Genomic DNA, 17,857 nt, shown 5'->3' with positions numbered 1-17,857 from the left:
GAACTGGAACGGCCGCAACATGGCCGACAGGGACAAGAACGGCGTCTACTTGGCCGACAGGGACAGGAACGGCGTCTACTTGGCCGACAAGGACAGGAACGGCGTCTACTTGGCCGACAAGGACAGGAACGGCGTCTACTTGGCCGACAAGGACAGGAACGGCGTCTACTTGGCCGACAGGAACGGCGTCTACTTGGCCGACAGGAACGGCGTCTACTTGGCCGACAGGAACGGCATCTACTTGGCCGACAGGAACGGCATCTACTTGGCCGACAGGAACGGCATCTACTTGGCCGACAGGAACGGCATCTACTTGGCCGACAGGAACGGCATCTACTTGGCCGACAGGAACGGCATCTACTTGGCCGACAGGAACGGCATCTACTTGGCCGACAGGAACGGCATCTACTTGGCCGACAGGAACGGCATCTACTTGGCCGACAGGAACGGCATCTACTTGGCCGACAGGAACGGCATCTACTTGGCCGACAGGAACGGCATCTACTTGGCCGACAGGAACGGCATCTACTTGGCCGACAGGAACGGCATCTACTTGGCCGACAGGAACGGCATCTACTTGGCCGACAGGAACGGCATCTACTTGGCCGACAGGAACGGCATCTACTTGGCCGACAGGGACAGGAACAGGAACTAGAACGGCCTCAACATGGCCGACAGGAACGGCCGTGACATGGCCGACAGGAACTGGAACGGCATCTACTCTGGAGCTGGCATGGCTACTTGCCGCTGCCAAGCTCGACGGAGCAGACGTCGGGCCTGATCGGGTGTGCATAGCACCTGTACGACAGGTGGTGCCCCCTGGTTGGGACACGACCTGCGCGTGACTGAACTGAACTGGGACAGGAACGTGACTGGACTGTACTGGAACCTGGACAGGAACGTGACTCGACTGTACTGGGGCCGGAACAGGAACGTGACTCGACTGAACTGGGGCCGGAACAGGAACGTGACTCGACTGAACTGGGGCCGGAACAGGAACGTGACTCGACTGACCTGGGGCCGGAACAGGACTCGACTGAACTGGGGCCGGAACAGGACTCGACTGAACTGGGGCCGGAACAGGACTCGACTGAACTGGGCTCGACTGAACTGGGCTCGACTGAACTGGGCTCGACTGAACTGGGCTCGACTGGACTGGGCTCGACTGGACTGGGCTCGACTGGACTGGGCTCGACTGGACTGGGCTCGACTGGACTGGAGACTGAACTGGGCTCGACTGGACTGGAGACTGAACTGGGCTCGACTGGACTGGAGACTGGACTGGGCTCGACTGGACTGGAGACTGGACTGGGCTCGACTGGACTGGAGACTGGACTGGGCTCGACTGGACTGGAGACTGGACTGGGCTCGACTGGACTGGAGACTGGACTGGGCTCGACTGGACTGGAGACTGGACTGGGCTCGGCTGGCCTGGAGACTGAACAGCGCGCGGCTGGCCGGGAGACTGAACAGCGCGCGGCTGGCCGGGAGACTGAACAGCGCGCGGCTGGCCGGGAGACTGAACAGCGCGCGGCTGGCCGGGAGACTGAACAGCGCGCGGCTGGCCGGGAGACTGAACAGCGCGCGGCTGGACTGGAGACTGAACAGCGCGCGGCTGGACTGGAGACTGAACAGCGCGCGGCTGGACTGGAGACTGAACAGCGCGCGGCTGGACTGGAGACTGAACAGAACGTGACTGGGCGGAGACCTGAGCATGGCAAGGCTGAGCTGGAACCTGAACGAGGGGCGACTGAACTACGACTGGAGTCTGAACAGGACATGGCTGCACTAGGGCTGGAGACTGAGCGTGGCTTGACTGACCTGACTGAGAGGTGGGACATGAAGCGGCTGCTGGCTGCAGGCCCGGGAGTTGCAGGACCTCTCGCAGGACAGGTTCCCTCAGGACGAGAGCGGCTGCTTCCTCGAACAGTTGTTCTCTCGTGCCCTGGTCTGCTGCCGAATCGGCGGTGTTCAGGAGGTGGGCAAAGAGGAACGTAACCGGAGGAGAACAGTGGAGGTGGATACGTTGAGTGACGCTAGCGGGGATGCCTGCAATCGACACAACACAGTCAGAGGGAGAGCCGAGGGGAACCCCCGCGGTAGAGGAGAGCTGCTCGGGCACTGCGACCGAGGTCTCTGGGCCCTGAACCTCAGACCCGTGCCCTCGCCGACGTCGTCTGGGGCGCCTGCGGCTGACCGTCGCCTGAGGCGCTGAGAGCGGCAGGGGCTGGGTCTCTGTAGTGGGGTCCGTGTGGCGAACCAAACCGGCGGCGTCTAGAGCTTGGGTTGTAGCCGCAGGCGCGGCGACAGGAACGGGAACCGCCGGCGCGGCGACAGGAACGGGAACCGCCGGCGCGGCGACAGGAACGGAAACCGCCGGAGCGGCGTCAGGAACGAGAACCGCCGGAGCGGCGTCAGGAACGGGAACCGTCGGAGCGGCGACAGGAACGGGAACCGTCGGAGCGGCGACGGAGGCGCGGCCAGGCGATACGCGCAGAGCGCGTGTCAAGTCCCTCCGCGTTAGTCGGAGCCCCTCGAAATACGCTTGCACCCCGGGGTACTCACGCCACCAGTATTCGTCCTCCAGTATCTCGATGGCTAGTTCTACCACGGAGAGCCGAACCTGGGGGCTGGGTGCTTCTGCATATTTCCTGGCTAAGCCCTGGAGATCGCCACGGATGTCCTCCGGTAGACTTAGGAAAACGAAATCCATTGCTCCGGTGAGCGACTTGTACACGGAGCCAAACAGAGAGGGGAAAAAAAGAAGAGACGGCGGCGGCTGACCGGGGTGAAGGCTGGGCGCTGGCTGGGTCCAAGTCTGGCCAGATCGTTCTGTCAGCGAACGGCAATGAACGGACCCACATGCACAGCGATGAGACGATAGACAAGGCGATGCGGTCAAACTAATATTTAATCCAAACCTCAGGTCACAACGGTAACATACAAACACTAGAGCGAGGAAACACAAACGACGATCTGGCGGGGAACCGAGGACAAAGGTGGTGGTTAAATACAAAGTGAACTAATAGCCGATGAAGTGCAGGTGTGGATAATGCGGACCGGTACTAACAGGGAACAGCTGTGAGAAGAACAAAAACCGGAAGTAAAGCTCAAACCAAAAACAGAGACCGGGAGATTACCAAAATAAAACCGGAAACAACTAGACACCAAACCCAGATCGTGACAGTAGCAGGACAGTATTTTGCACATACAACAGCTGTTTTCTACTGGGTTCACAAATCCCAGCTGAAGCACAAACTACTACTACTACTCATACATTAACGGTCTCAGCAGGCCTGTAGATAGCCTGACAGTGAAAGCAGAGCACACACCTGTTCCACAGACAACAAAAACAGGGATAAGTTTAATCAGTTCAGAGCATGCAAATGTGTATTTCCAGTCTCACCTTGTTACTAATTCCTGTTTACCAAACATAACTAGTAACGACAAACTGAATATACTTAATCCAATGCCGCTGTCAATTTACAAATGATTAATTCAAATGTTCCTTATTTTTCTTCTATCCTCCTCCTGCGTTCCAATCAGTCTTTCTTCATCCTCAATTAATGAGCATTTCCTTATGAACTGCCAGGGGTTACAGATTAAAGCACCACCAGGCTTTTGGTCACGTACTGTATGTCAGACTATGTAATCCGTCTCAGCCTGTTCAGTGTGTGGCAGCTGCTGCTGCTCATTTCTTTCTGCCTGATCGCAGGTTTTAATACACCCGCTGAGTTGACCCCACAGACGAATCAAATCAAGCTGACCTGTCCTTTGTCTCGTAAGCTCTGTAATCCAGGATTTGAACTCAATCAAGTCACGGAACAGGAAACAGGAAAAGGACTTAACATGACTTTTCAGTGACGTGACGCCAGCAGGACTAACCTGCTCAATGTTTACTGTCATCATGTGAGACCTTTGGGGCGGCGGGGTTAACATGGTCCTCGTCTGCTTGTGCTGCAAAGACCTGCCACATGATTTGAAAAATAGGAGGCAGTATTATTGGCACATCTGTTTATATTCACCCTCTATTCATTTCTTTTGTCAGTGTTTATTGATTTGATGGTGTGGATGAATTTTGCAGGCTGTGACAATTTTTGCCTTTTCCAAGTCCAAACCAAATTTCTACCTGTTTCATTCTCAGGTGTCACCTTCATTCCTGCCATCTGTGTAATTCACCTAGAGTCGATGTGAGCACGTCATTCTGGTTCCATCTGAAATTGCAATTCCTCTTTTTTGTGCTTTTTTTCTAAACCTGAACCATAAAGCAGCGACGTGACCTTTGACTTTGCACTGCTTCGCTCCCTTGGTTTAAACTCAGTTTGCGATCATCCCCCTTATCCCTCTTGCTTGCATGTCTACAGTAATTCCATTCACGCCTGCTTCACCTGTTCGTCCAGGCAGACGGCTCCAGCAGAGCTGGACAGGTGAGGGCAGCCCCGGGTTTCGCAGTCCGGCTGCTGCTCTCAGCAGGCCCACAGCTGTACTGATCTGACAGGATTTGGGTCATAGCTGACGGACACCAAGAGGCCAGCTGTGCTAATTAGACATTGTTAATGTCCACGGTGTCATCCCGCCACTTTGGCTTGCTTAGCTGTCTGTTAAACTGCTGCTAGTGCAACCAGCTGGAAGTCGGATTTTCTGCTGTGAGCTGCAACAGACGAGGGAATACCCCAAAAGCACAGCTATCCTTCATTTCTGTCTCTAAGCAGCAGAGAACCGTCAGTCAGAGAACAGGGGTGATAGTAGTAAATGTAATTATTAAATACTGGAAAAAAACATGAAAACAATACACCACAGTAAATTTATTGTTGAAACTGCATTGGACCAAGTAGTAAGAAACCCTTAATAAGCAATCTACCCCAGCCATGTCTGAGCTACAACATTGTGGCTTCCAGGTTATAGCCATGTTTACTGGCAGCTGGATTACCAGTCACATTGGTTGTTTGCTCACTCTTTCAGAAATGTTTTGCATGTAAGAACAAAAATATTCAGCTCTCAGTCTCAAGATTTGACCTTTGATGCCTGTTTTCTGATTGTGAAAGAGTAAATGTCTTGAGTCTGACACATGAAGGTGAATGTTTGATGTTCATTTAGTAATTTTTGGACAATTCTGTGTCTAGCAGCCAGCTGCTACACTTGGCTAATGGTAATGTTGCACTGCACTCTATTTTAAACAGCTTGTTCTGTGTGTGTGTGTGTGTGTGTGTGTGTGTGTGTGTGTGTGTGTGTGTGTGTGTGTGTGTGTGTGTGTGTGTGTGTGTGGTGAGTAAAGTGTCCATGTAAATATTAATGACAGATAATTGGTGATTAAGTGCAAATAGTGAGAGGTTGCTTACCAAATTGTGTCCACATGAAGAGAGGAGGAGTATAAGTGTAAGTGTGTGTGTGAGTGTGAATGTCCTTCAGCGGGTGCTATCATCACATGCAGCAGATGTTCATTGAAATGAATGATGGACCTGATTTCCATGTGAATGCTGAGTGGAAGTTATTATGTAGCTATAGAAAAGGCAGCATCATGTGTGTGTGTGTGTGCGTGTGCGTGTGTGAGGCACACTGACACACAGCACATTCTTCCCCATTGTCTTGAACCTGTGTTTGTCTTATCTGATGGCATTGACATTTTTATTATTATATCACAGAAAGCTTTAAAGCTAATGCCAGTCATGGTGTCAACACGGTGACAATTCCAGAGTGAGAGGAGCAGGATGGAGTCAGACTTGTTGTGTCTGCTGGAGGTCAGCTAGTTGTTGTGGTACATTTCCATATCAATGGTCTGTTTTATCCGTTTGCAGCACCAAATAGAAACATATTAACAGGAGAGAATGAATCCACCACAAACACTATTGTAGGCAGGCCTCCTCAGATGACCAGGTAATCATTGGGAAGTTTGCAGGGGGAAAATCCAATCAGTGGATGCTCAGGGAATTCCCCAAACACAGAAGCCTAATCAGCTGGTTAGCAGCCGCCGTCCATTATAATGAAGAACACGCCACCAGCTACAAATAACTTTTTTTCTCTCTTCCAACTTAAACAGACAACAAGATGCAAAAGTATCATTTTAAAAACTGTATCAAGATAATTATTAAAATAGTTTGATTTATTATGTATTACCACAGACAATTAGTCGAGTCAGAGCAACGTGCTTACCAGATGAGACCACTGGGAAACTTATGAATAGTAAGTAATCAGAGAGAAGGATCTGCTGAGTGTTTATCTTCCATTATTTACTGCAGGTGGTAAAAACTATACGTAGGCCTTTCATAATTATAACAACACATTTATTTGTTTGTATGTGACCACATAATTTAATTTGAATACTTCTAATAAAAAATAAATGTTGACTTCTTCTACATATGGCGGGTACGCGAAGGCAGTCCTCCTATATGATCATGATACATGCGTTAAATACTCTTTTCTCGTGTTTCATGTGCAGCGGCTGCTGATGGGTTTGGATACGTCCTCTGGTGTTCAGTGTCTCTCACTAATTCCTGGACACATGTACTGGTTTGTGTTTTCCGCGTATCATGTGGAGCCGTTGCATTGGTGCGGCTGCTGCAGATTAAAGGAAATCGTTAGCTCTTAATTAGAGCATTACTGCTGTGATAAAGTTACACCTCCACATAATGATCCATCGATAAGAGACACACACAGCCCTCCTCCTCCACTAACATATTCTCCATTTCCTGTCTTTTTATAATAGTTTCTCTTTCTATTTCTCTCCTTCAAATCTTGTCCCCCAGTTCTCTTTCTTACTGCACACTCACACACACGTTTTGATTTCATCTTAGCTGATCTTTGTTTTTGTTTTCTTGCTCTTATCGTGTATATTTTCTTGTTTGCCTTAGCTTTATTTTCTTTCTTGCACTTTCAGCTTTTCCATCTTTCTCTATTTGATACTTTGCCAAATGACTTCACCCTCTTTCAGATAAGTTCACAAACTGATGTATTCTTAATTTGTGCTCAGGAAGGTGTGTCCTGGATGTGTGTTTGCCTGTTTGTGCGTCACCACACTGCTCAGTGCTATGTCAGATGGTTCAGGCTCCCTCCTCGTGCCTGTTCAGTCTCGGAATGCCTTCCGTCCCACATCGTTACTCTCACAGTTGTCAGACAATTTCATTACAAATGTTATAGATTCCTGCTGTAACATCGATGCTTAACTGTCTAAATCCTCCCAGTATCTTAAACATTTGGCCCTGATAAGACTGAATCAGAATTGACAGAATTGGGTAAAATAACTAAGCACAAATACAGAGATGCTGACAAATGGAAGTCACATGACTGCATCCATGGCAAAAGGTGCAAGAGGTGCTCATGATGATGTTACGTGGCTGGTGTTGTGGCGTTCGACAGTCATGAGGGAACAAAGTGCAGTTGGCAGCATGTTTCAGCTGAGCTCCGAGCGTTCGGTTGTACATGGAGCTCGTAAATGCAAAGTAAATGCCTGCTGACTCAATTTGCCTTGATTCAAACACGTTGTAGCAGTAAATGCAGGTAAAGCAGACAAATGGAACCATGGGAATAGATACCAGTACGTAGCCCAGAGAGCTGGAGCAGTATTGGTTTGGACTGCTTCTACTTTGTTGTCTCGTTTATTTGTTTGTCATGTGTTTAAACCTCCCTAAGTTGTTTGTTTGTTACCTTACCTTGTTGTGGGGCTCCATTCCTGATTCGTTTGTGCCTTGTCCTGCTATTCTCCTGATCCCCGACCTCTGGTTCGTCAGCCACAGCAGGTAGCAGTCAGTGCTTGTTAGTGTTTTCCAGTTAATGTAGGTTTGCTTGTTTTTTGGTTCAATTTGTTACTGCAGCTCCTGCATTGAGCATTGATTTTGAGTTTATTAGACAAGGTTTGTTTTGTTTCAATTGTCAGTTCCTGCTATGCAGTGATTTTGTGTTGCAGTATTTGCCAGACTGTAGTTTATAGTTTGTGCTCATGCAGAATTTCCTGTTTTAGTTAATTAATACTTGATAATTTTTACATTTTGCAGTTCCAGCCTAGACCTGTGCTTCTTATTTATTAAAATGTATTCCCCGCTGAACCACACTCAGCTTCCAGCATGTTTGCTTTTGGGTCCAACCATTTGTCAGTTTGCTACCAGAGAACCCAAAGGCAGTAATGTAAAACAAAGACTTACTGTACTTAGAATAACAGCCTCAGCGGTCCCACCACACTTTACAGTATACCACTGTATCATCATCACACACATAACAGAAACAACACTTTAATTTGACAGGAACCTCCATGTTCATATAGCATCTTTTAATATTCGCTACATTTGATACATTAAATGTAAATGTTTAATAGCATGTCAGTAGGTTAATATATTTATTTAACATACGGTATATACTGTAATATTAACATGCTCAACTATTACAACATTATCGTTTGACTTTCTCACTTTATAATGTGAGGACATGTATTTAACTGTATACTAAATGTAATTTACAAATAGATCTGAGTCATGCTGTACAGTATTTGGTAGCCCACCATTTCATAGTTATATAGTTATAGCCAGTATTGGCTTCCGGAGAAAAACATGTGGCTTAGCAGGTGAGTCTATCTTGGGCTTTTATATATTGATGGCGTTGTATAGCAGGTTGCATCTGGGTAGAGGTAACAAACTTAGCAATAACCCACAGACTGATTTAGGGATTCAGCTTGTTACTGTGGTAATTGGTCTGAAAGTGATTAAGGTAATTGTGGAAACTTGCTCCTGCAGCTCATAATGCACAGTCCTGCAGGAATGGACCGAGCTGCTGAATGACTCCTGGCAACAAACACAGGATGTTCTTGTTCTGATTAGTTATGGTTTTGTTTTCTGTTCTCCCACAGTGCCCCCTCAGTTCCTGAACTACCCAACCAACATGTACGCCTACGAGTCCACTGACATTGAGCTGGAGTGTGCAGTGACAGGAAACCCACCGCCAACAGTTCGCTGGATAAAGAACGGAGAGGAAGTCATCCCCAGTGATTATTTCCAGATAGTGGTGAGATAAATACAAGAAACAAAAATAATCTCTTACAGATATAAGACATTCTATGTGAATAGTGAATATGAACTTATGAGCATATGTACAGTAGTAACTATAGTATGTTAGATTATTAGTAACATGACGTCCACATGCTGTAGATGAAAATCACTGACCTCTTTTTATTAGCGTGGATACAGAAAATGACATTTCTATGTCAGCCCCCCTCTCCTGTATTATCTCTCCTCCAGTGGCTCGTCTGTGAAAATGTTTGATTGTGTGTTAGACTCATCAAAACGTTATTGGTGCAGGGTTTTAGTAAATCACTGACACTGTGAACTCGTCAAGCTGAGCTGTCTTTGTGTCATTCTCTTTAGCTTTTCGTTCAGTTACAATAAAGACAATCCTTAAATTCCCTTATTATCTTTTGCTAATATATAGTTAATGAGGATATATGTTAAACTTTGCTTAAGCTTGTAAGCCACACACTGAATGTCGCCCTGCATTAGTGGCTGATGGTATTGTAGAACCCATCAGGACGCAAAACAATTGCTAATTTATTTTTCAGTAACCAGATCACAGTTATGACAGAGGACTCAGCTGGTTAAAGCCACGTTCTTGTTTGTTGGTTGTGGTGGTTGGTTGATGCCACTCGTGGTCTAAAGGTGTAATAATGCCCCTGCTCTCAGTTTCTCTTTTAAACACAGAAACCACTTTTATTCACTTCATTCAGTATTTAGGCTTTTCTACTTTGCAGATTTCTTCTGATCGCTCTTAAGCTGAAGTTCAGGTGCAGACACAGATGTTTCGCATTAAAGGCTTAGTGGTAGCTCAGGAGTGTAACTCCTCTCTACCTGGCTGGGCCTTTTAATGAACGATAAGGGATAAGCTGCATAGCTAATTATTATATAATTATTTTAATAATGTTAATATTACATTTCACCTGTTCATTCATATGCAAATGTAACAGTGTTGCTCCTTTTCCTATGCAGTTTTTTTAATCGTTTAGAATCAGCTGTTACAGCATATACAAAGTATAACCCATGTTTGTTTTGGTCAAAGAACATGTCAGTCATGCATAATCTGAATCAGAATCACAAACGCCCCTGACTGAGTGTGTACATACAGCACTGTAGCCTATTTACTTAGTTCAGAGGTTAATGCTTCTTTCTGTCTGTCAGAATCTAAGGCCAACCTACTGGAGAAAAGCTGTTTGTTTATTTTTCCAGAGAATGGCAGCAGGATGCTTACATTGTATTGAGCAATTATAAAATACTCTCTTCACTTTTGGGTTCAGTATATAAAAAACAAATCCAAAATCAAACAGAGGAGCTAAATTGCCTTATGAAGATTAGGTGCTTATCTAACGTATTAATTGCAAGATTGTCAATTACTGCTGTTCTTTTGGCAGTTGACTCTTCCAGGTTGTGTCCTTGAGCAAAAATCTGCTTTGCATAAAACCATTAAAATGAAAAGACTAAAGAATAATGATGTTAAATATTTGCAAGAAGTATAAAATTGTTAAAATAATTTGCCAGTTATTGTGTTGATGATTATGTTCCTCTGTATAATTTTGTAAATGAAACATTTTATTGTTTTTGGTGACATGATTGTATGTGTGTGTTGTTGTTGTTGTACAGGACGGTAGCAACCTACAGATTCTGGGTTTGGTGAAGTCGGATGAAGGATTTTATCAGTGCGTCGCAGAAAACTTAGCTGGCAGCTCACAGGCAATGGCTCAGCTGTTCCTCAGAGAACCAGGTAGGAGCGAATACACACACACACACACACACACACACACACACACACACACACACACACACACACACACACACACACACTGAGTGACACATGTTGCTTATCAATAATCACAAGCAGCTGTTATTAATTTTTGCCATAATGTCCAGGTCCTTTTGTGATTTTGCTATAATTTCTCTTCCATCACTTTGTTTCCACTTGTGTGTTGAATTTTCTTTGCTTTTTGCTTGAGTTAAACCACGGATGTAATAATAATGCCTGTATCTATTAATAGAGTATATTTCCAAATTTGAAACAGGGTCGGAGTACTATAAATTTTACGTAAACATCAGCTGTGTGTCACTTACTGTATTCTAAAAGAAACACCACCACCAAATACTGGAGTTGCGCTGATTAGCGACACACTTACATAATATATGAATGACCCTTTTGAGTAACCAGATCACAGTATGATAAAGGACCCAGCTGCCTGTGGCTGCGTCCTTGTTTGTTGTGTTGTTGGGTGTTGATGGTAGAATGCTGTTACTCATGTGGTCTGACAGCAGGTACTGCCATCTGACACACACACACAAATATGAAGATGTGAAGAGCTCAGCTAGTCTGCAAAGCGTGTGAGTCAGCACATCTTCAGCTAAATGGATAGTGTGTGAGAAACGCATTCAGAGCATTGACTACAGTTCTGTTCACACTGTCCCGCATATCACTGTGGCTGTGAATGTGTGCATGTGAAGCCTGGATAATCCTGTTATAGAAATATTGAATATGTAGTGGGATAATGGTGAGAGAATCTGGCATGTATGTAAACAGCCGAGGCATGTTCCAGATCACTGTCAATTGGAGTCACCTTATGTGACAGACCTGCTAAAAAATGTTGACAGCTGCAAAAAGCCACAGATTCACAGAAAAGGGCTCACAGCTTTGTTTACTGCAACAATACAACGGATGATCAGAGACAGGCTGCTTTCCTTTTAACGCAAACTCACATACATCATTAGCTTAACATTAAAAGCCTCCCAGCTGTTGTGGCAGCAGAATGGCTTCCCCTCTCTGAGAGGAAATGCAGCAGGATACTGAAGATGAGCAGGAAGTAAACTATTTCCTAATGAATCAAGCAGCAGGTCACTTTCGTTTCAATGCTTTATTCAGAGCGGAGTCGGATATGACGACTTGTTTTTACTACGTCAAGCACCCTGGGGCTGGTAAACAGCGGTCATCTGTGGGTAAAAGTGGGGATCAGGAGAAATGGATGTACCAGAGACCCTGACACCTGGACATTAGTGCTGCTGTTTTTAAATCCAGACTGACAGAAACATGAACATTTGACCAGTGTGACACTAACTGTGTGAATGGCTGTATTATACAGTAGTTTACTGAAGTACAGTAGTACTGAACAGTCCTACCTACTGTAGCCTCCGTTCCTTCCTTCCTTTCTTTGTTTCTGCTTTAATCATTGTTCAGTGTGTTGCTGCTCCCCTGAGCCAGCGGCACAGATGGCAACACACACACACACACACACACACACACACACACACACACACACACACACACACAGAAGCATTAAGAGGGTCAGATGGTTGGCGTTATCGCTTGGTTACTATCACCACGGGAACTGAGCATCCCAGCAGGCTCACAGCGGCCAATCAAACATTCCCATGAGAATCGCAGTGGGTCTGCGCATGTTGTCTATGATTGTGAGCATACCACCTTGTTACTCTTGACGATGTCAGGCCTCTTGATCCCTCAAGTGACTCTTACACACACGCACAAACACACACGGCTCATGAATTTATTCCTTTTCTCTCCAGATAAAATACAACACACACAAAAACACTGTCGCTCACACTTCAGATTATGTCCCTATGACCACACGTACTGGACAAACTCTTCAGTCGACCAGTATATTTATAATGTGACCTATTGCCTCACATCATAACTCATTAGAATCACGTTCTAGTCGTGGCTTATTGTGGGGAGCTATGCAATCTAGACGTCTACATATTTGCTTTTAAAAGCTGAGAGAAGGTTTTTCTTTATGTGGGAAATGAAAGTTCCTAGAAGCTGTAGGACCATATCAGCACAGAGACAGAACATATTCTCATGCATTTCTTATTAAACAAGTGAGATGCAAAGAGGTGTTTGGGGTGGATTTGGCTAGACTGGAATCTTTAGAACATTTTCACCGTTAGAGCTTTAGTTGAGGGAGCAAAAAAGTTATAATTAGACTATGTATCTACTATGTATCAGTAATATGTTCGGTGTTATTGTTTTGACATGTCATATAAATAAAATACTCCCTTTGTTAGGAGATAACGTAATCTGGCTGCAATTCTGTTTTTTTTTTTTACTTGCAAAAGCAGGTTAGATGCAGAAGTGAAGTTAATTGGTTGTGTTTAGGCTGGAGCTGAGTGTTAACATGTACACATGTGACCTCTCTGAACACCAAACACGTTCTCAGTTTCACAGTCCTCTCAGTCCTCTCATTCTCTGCAGTGCAGTCTCTGCTAAATCCTGGTCTGGATCTTCAGGCCGGATCGTGATTTAAACCTCCTATTTCTAATTCCAGCCATGAGACTCATTCGTCCTTCCTGCCTATTTGGTGTATCTATTTGTGCTGGTCCTCTCATATTGTTTGTTTGGTGACTAATTGTTCTTCCGACTTTCATTTTTCTTTCCATCCTGTCCTTTGTCTGGTCTTTTTTTTTTTTTAACCCTGTCGCTTTTTCTGTCTCTCCTCGTATCTTTTTAGTCACTTTCTCCTCTTCTCAGGTTTACCTCTTGCTTTTTGTTTCTTTCTGTCCTTGGTCATGTTCCCTCCCCCCTGGTTACTTAATTTTATTTTGTTTATTCTTTTTCTATGATCACAACACCTTTTTTTGGGACCAGCTTTCTTTTTTCATTTGTGTCATTTACGTATTTTTCAGGCTGCTAGTTTTTGTGGTTTATTGTTATTCTTTTCCACTGAGAAAAGCTGCAGAAAACATTAGTATGACAGTGGTTCCAGGGAGCCAAAGCCAGCCAGCATGTCCTCTTAACACTTGTTATTACAGTACAGTGCCTGCAGTAATGCTTATGGATTTATGGTGGACGGATGGAGGATCACAGACAGGAGTTTAAAGGAGAAGACATCACTAAGACACGATATTGCAGCTTTATTTATCCTCTAAATGAAGGCACCCATGTTAAGCCTACCCTTGTTGTTTTGTGCCTACAGTTGTTGGACTACTGACTTTGTAAGTCCACATTTTGTCTTGTATCCACTAATCCGCTAATGTAAGAACTAAACGTATTCAGGGTGTTTTTTTACTCATTTTTTGTCTCTCCCACGACGCTCTTCCTCTGCCGTACAGTGTCCATTAGATTTATATGCAAATTGATACTTATGCAAATTTGGTGATGGCATCGTTTAGCATCTTTAAGGGCAGTAGCTCTCCTTACTGAGGACATGGCAACAACCCAAACAGTCTAAAACAGTAACTCCATCGCAGCTTCCTTAGTTTAAAGTCCCATACGATGCTATTGGTCCCGGATGATGGAAATGCATCACTGCAATGTGTGTTGGAGTACAACCACATCTTTTTGAACCTGATTCACCTAGCTGGGTCATTTAGAATCTATCACACTCGGATGAGCTTTTTGTGAGTGAGTGAACAGCAATACTGGAAATCCATTTTTGGGGTTTAGAGTTAGGGTTGTGTGATGATGGACGAGGTGAATAACTGGTGTGTTAGGACTGGTGTGTCTGGGAAAGGATCGGACTAATTATAAAACGTGACAACAAAGAGGGAGTTCAATTCCAACACAGTGTGTATGTATCTACATGCAGCTTAGAGCAGTACAGAAAAGTACAAGTGGACTTAGCGTAGTAGTGGACATTAGGGGTAGAACTAACTACATCATTATACATCATCATGTGATGAGTGAGTGATTGTTGGGCAGTCAAAGCTAATTTATCACCTCATGACAGACTGTGCACATAATTACTCTAGTACAGTCGTGACAGTTAAAAGGCCAACACACCTTAGGAAACCCATCACACACACACACGCAAGTGTGCACTGGACACTTCTCATACGCAGAGAAATGCTTTTACACTGTCACCTCTTCTCTTTCTTTAAGCACGCACGCACGCACACTTTTTGCTTAGTGTTTAGACAAAGTTCACGTTCCTTCAATAAAAATGGATTTTATAGAAATAATGTTTTATGAGGAATATAAACACAAGCCAAGTGTGGGTCACTTTAGGAAAAGCCCTTACTGCCTGTTTTACTAGCACTGTAAAATTTGACTACCTTCAAATGAAAAATGATTGATTAAAGGGTAAAATCTTTACATGAAATCAACAAGTGGCAATTTTTGAAAACAGAACATACAGTATATGTGTATATTAAGACTGAAATCAATTGTATGGGCTGTGTCTGTGTCTGCATTTAGTATGTCTCCATAGCATACGCTGTCTTTTATTTGCCGAGCACGTGGCACAGTTTGACAGTGTAGCTGTCCTTGCTTTTGAGCATCAGCATTTGTTTGTTCAGTTGAATAGATGCAATTATCCAAACAATGACTTTAAAGTTCTACTTGTTACTGCTTTGTGTTTCTAATGTGGAATAGAAAAGAAACGCTTGTTACTAAAGCCACTTTTGAGAAAGTGTCAGTCAAAGTATTTTAAAGCTTATATTTTAACATTTTGGCTTAAACAAAGTTATGGCACCACGTTCTGCAGTTAAGCTGCAGTTTATTCTGTGATTAGCAAATAGGTGGGCATTTTTATGCCATTAAAGCTGAACTACAATGTCTCCACAATGAATGTTTAAGTTGAACTGAATCTAAAAATGTGTGCGTAGTGTGGGAGCTTAGACTGGACGCAGCTCCAAGGCTCAGGTTTGACACGAGAGGCACTTTGGTTCTGAGGGTTTTAAAGTGGCATCATTGGCTCCCTGAGCGGAGTGTCCCGCCCACTAATGACTGTGTTAATAAGCAGACAAATTAACAGGTGGTCTCTGTCAGGTTCCTGTTGTCTGCACAATATCAACACACCTCACACTTTTATTTGCTTCTCAGTGTTTAACAGTCACCAAGAGCTAAAGTACTTCCACACTGAGTGAAATACAGTTGCCATATACAAAATAACCGAAAATATATATAAAACACGCATTAAATAGAATTAAAGATGAATCCTTCTAGGAATGCAAACAATTCTCAGTCTCTAAGGACTGGATTAAATGTGAGTATTTGACGCCCTGTGATTAAAGCAAAAAGGTAAAGAGAGCGCTAGTTTTCTGAAATCGTACCGCATCAGAAGAGATGGAGGGATAGTCAGAAAGAGAAACAGGGAAGAGGTGAAGAGGATGAAGAGGAAAAATCAGCCACCCAGTGGGTGGATGGATGAATGAGTGGATGGATAGATGGAGGAAGAGATATGGAAGAAGAGAAAAGAGACTAAGCGACAGGTGGGTCAAGCAAAGGGCAGGACGAGCGAGAGACTTATGTGGAGAGAGAGAGAGGAAGTGTGTCAGCCATGACAGATTTGTATTCCACAGTGAGCGTCTGACCTTAGCAAACCCATCACACACACACGCACACACATACACACACACGCACGTGTGCACACACTTTATCTCTCATACGCAGAGAAATGCTTTTACACTGCCGCCTCCTCTCTTTCTTTATAGACACACACACACACACACACACACACACACACACACACACACACACACACACACACACACACGTTTTCTACCACCACTTTCAACAACAAGTGTGTGTGTGTGTGTGTGTGTGTGTGTGTGTGTGTGTGTGTGTGTGTGTGTGTGTGTGTGTGTGTGCGAGTGTAAGAGTTGGATACGGGGTGAGCAGTGCGGGGGTCTGTGTCTGTTGCCATGGTGATGATAGCCTACTCCTCTCTTCCATCCTCCACCCTGTGACGACCAAATGAGTGTGTATGTGAGACAGGTAGAGATACATATTAAGTGTTAAGTGTGACAGTGAAAACAGGAGGGTGGGTATGTGGATGTATGTCTGTAAAATTGAGTCACATTTTCACCTACTTTGTTGAAAGTCCAAAATGATCCATAGTGTAATAAAAAAGATGACACTGTCACATCTGAACTGTTGTGGAACCTTTATTAGTTGATGCTATTTACTGTAGCATGAGAAAGTTTAATGATTTGACTGATTTAAATGATCTTGTCTGCATATTAGTATATTTGAAAGTCGACATTCGTATTAACGAGCTGATCATCATGTCAGTGTCAGATATGCTAAATATACATAATGATTAAAGATTCCATTTCTACACATCTAAAGTGAAACCTTGATTATTATTCACAGGGTTGATTATTCACTCACAGGGTCGATCACTGTTAGTGCAGATCCCTGTCACACTAGCTTCTAGGTGGAGAGCTGTGGAAGTGAACCAGGACAGTAACACATCAGATGGACATCCACCGTCATTGAAAACCTGCAGCTTTTTCCTTTGGGTTTATAGCTGTCAGTCATTCAAACCATTGTGATGCAAACATTCATGCACACTTACATTAGTAGTAGTAAATAGTAAATAAACATAGTTACTTGACAAATTTTTGAGCCTTTTTTTCCCTTTACTTCTTCTCCCTGTCCTCCACCTCTTTACCTCGTTTGTATCTGCCTTTCCCCAACTCCAATGACAGACAAGTGTTGCTCTGACTCGCTCCCTCGACTACAAAACACAACAAAACAGAGGACCAAATCGAGACACATCACCGTTCTGTGCTCAAGTGTCATTTCAATCTGAGCAAGTGGCGGGTGGTGACCCAGCGAAGCCCCAAAATGGCTTCAAAGCACCTGGAGAGGAGGATTTAATGAAATTCAATTCAAAGCACCTGCTCCAAATGGAACGAGAGGGAGCGGCTTTAAATGTGTACACATTTATATATAAAACTAATATCGGATGCAAATGTTTTATGCATTAAACAAAATTACAAGATTCCACTTCATTTAGAATAATTTTATATTTGCACATTAAAATTGAGTTCTCAAAGTGTTAGTTTGGCTTGTTTCTGTCCAGACAAAGACTGGTCCAATTACTGCAGCCTGTCTGTTTATTACCTCACACTGTAAATGATCTAGAGACAAGCTGAAAATGAATGAG

At 44.3% G+C, this 17,857-nt stretch overlaps 1 protein-coding gene across 8 annotated transcripts in view; it reads left to right on the top strand.

The window, feature by feature from the left end:
- Positions 1-17,857, top strand: part of dcc (DCC netrin 1 receptor) — a 147,533-nt gene that overhangs the window by 58,474 nt on the left and 71,202 nt on the right. For all 8 annotated transcript variants that reach the window (XM_041073228.2, XM_041073227.2, XM_041073230.2 and 5 more), the window contains exons 6-7: positions 8,834-8,988; positions 10,611-10,731. In XM_041073228.2, coding sequence (XP_040929162.1) covers positions 8,834-8,988; positions 10,611-10,731 — 276 coding nt within the window. The remainder of the gene's footprint in view (positions 1-8,833; positions 8,989-10,610; positions 10,732-17,857) is intronic.

The sequence above is a fragment of the Betta splendens genome, chromosome 12, assembly GCF_900634795.4.
Source record: "Betta splendens chromosome 12, fBetSpl5.4, whole genome shotgun sequence".
Taxonomy (NCBI): Eukaryota; Metazoa; Chordata; class Actinopteri; order Anabantiformes; family Osphronemidae; genus Betta; species Betta splendens.
The sequence above is the reverse complement of the archived record's forward strand: the minus strand, read 5'-3'. Positions and strand labels throughout refer to the sequence as shown.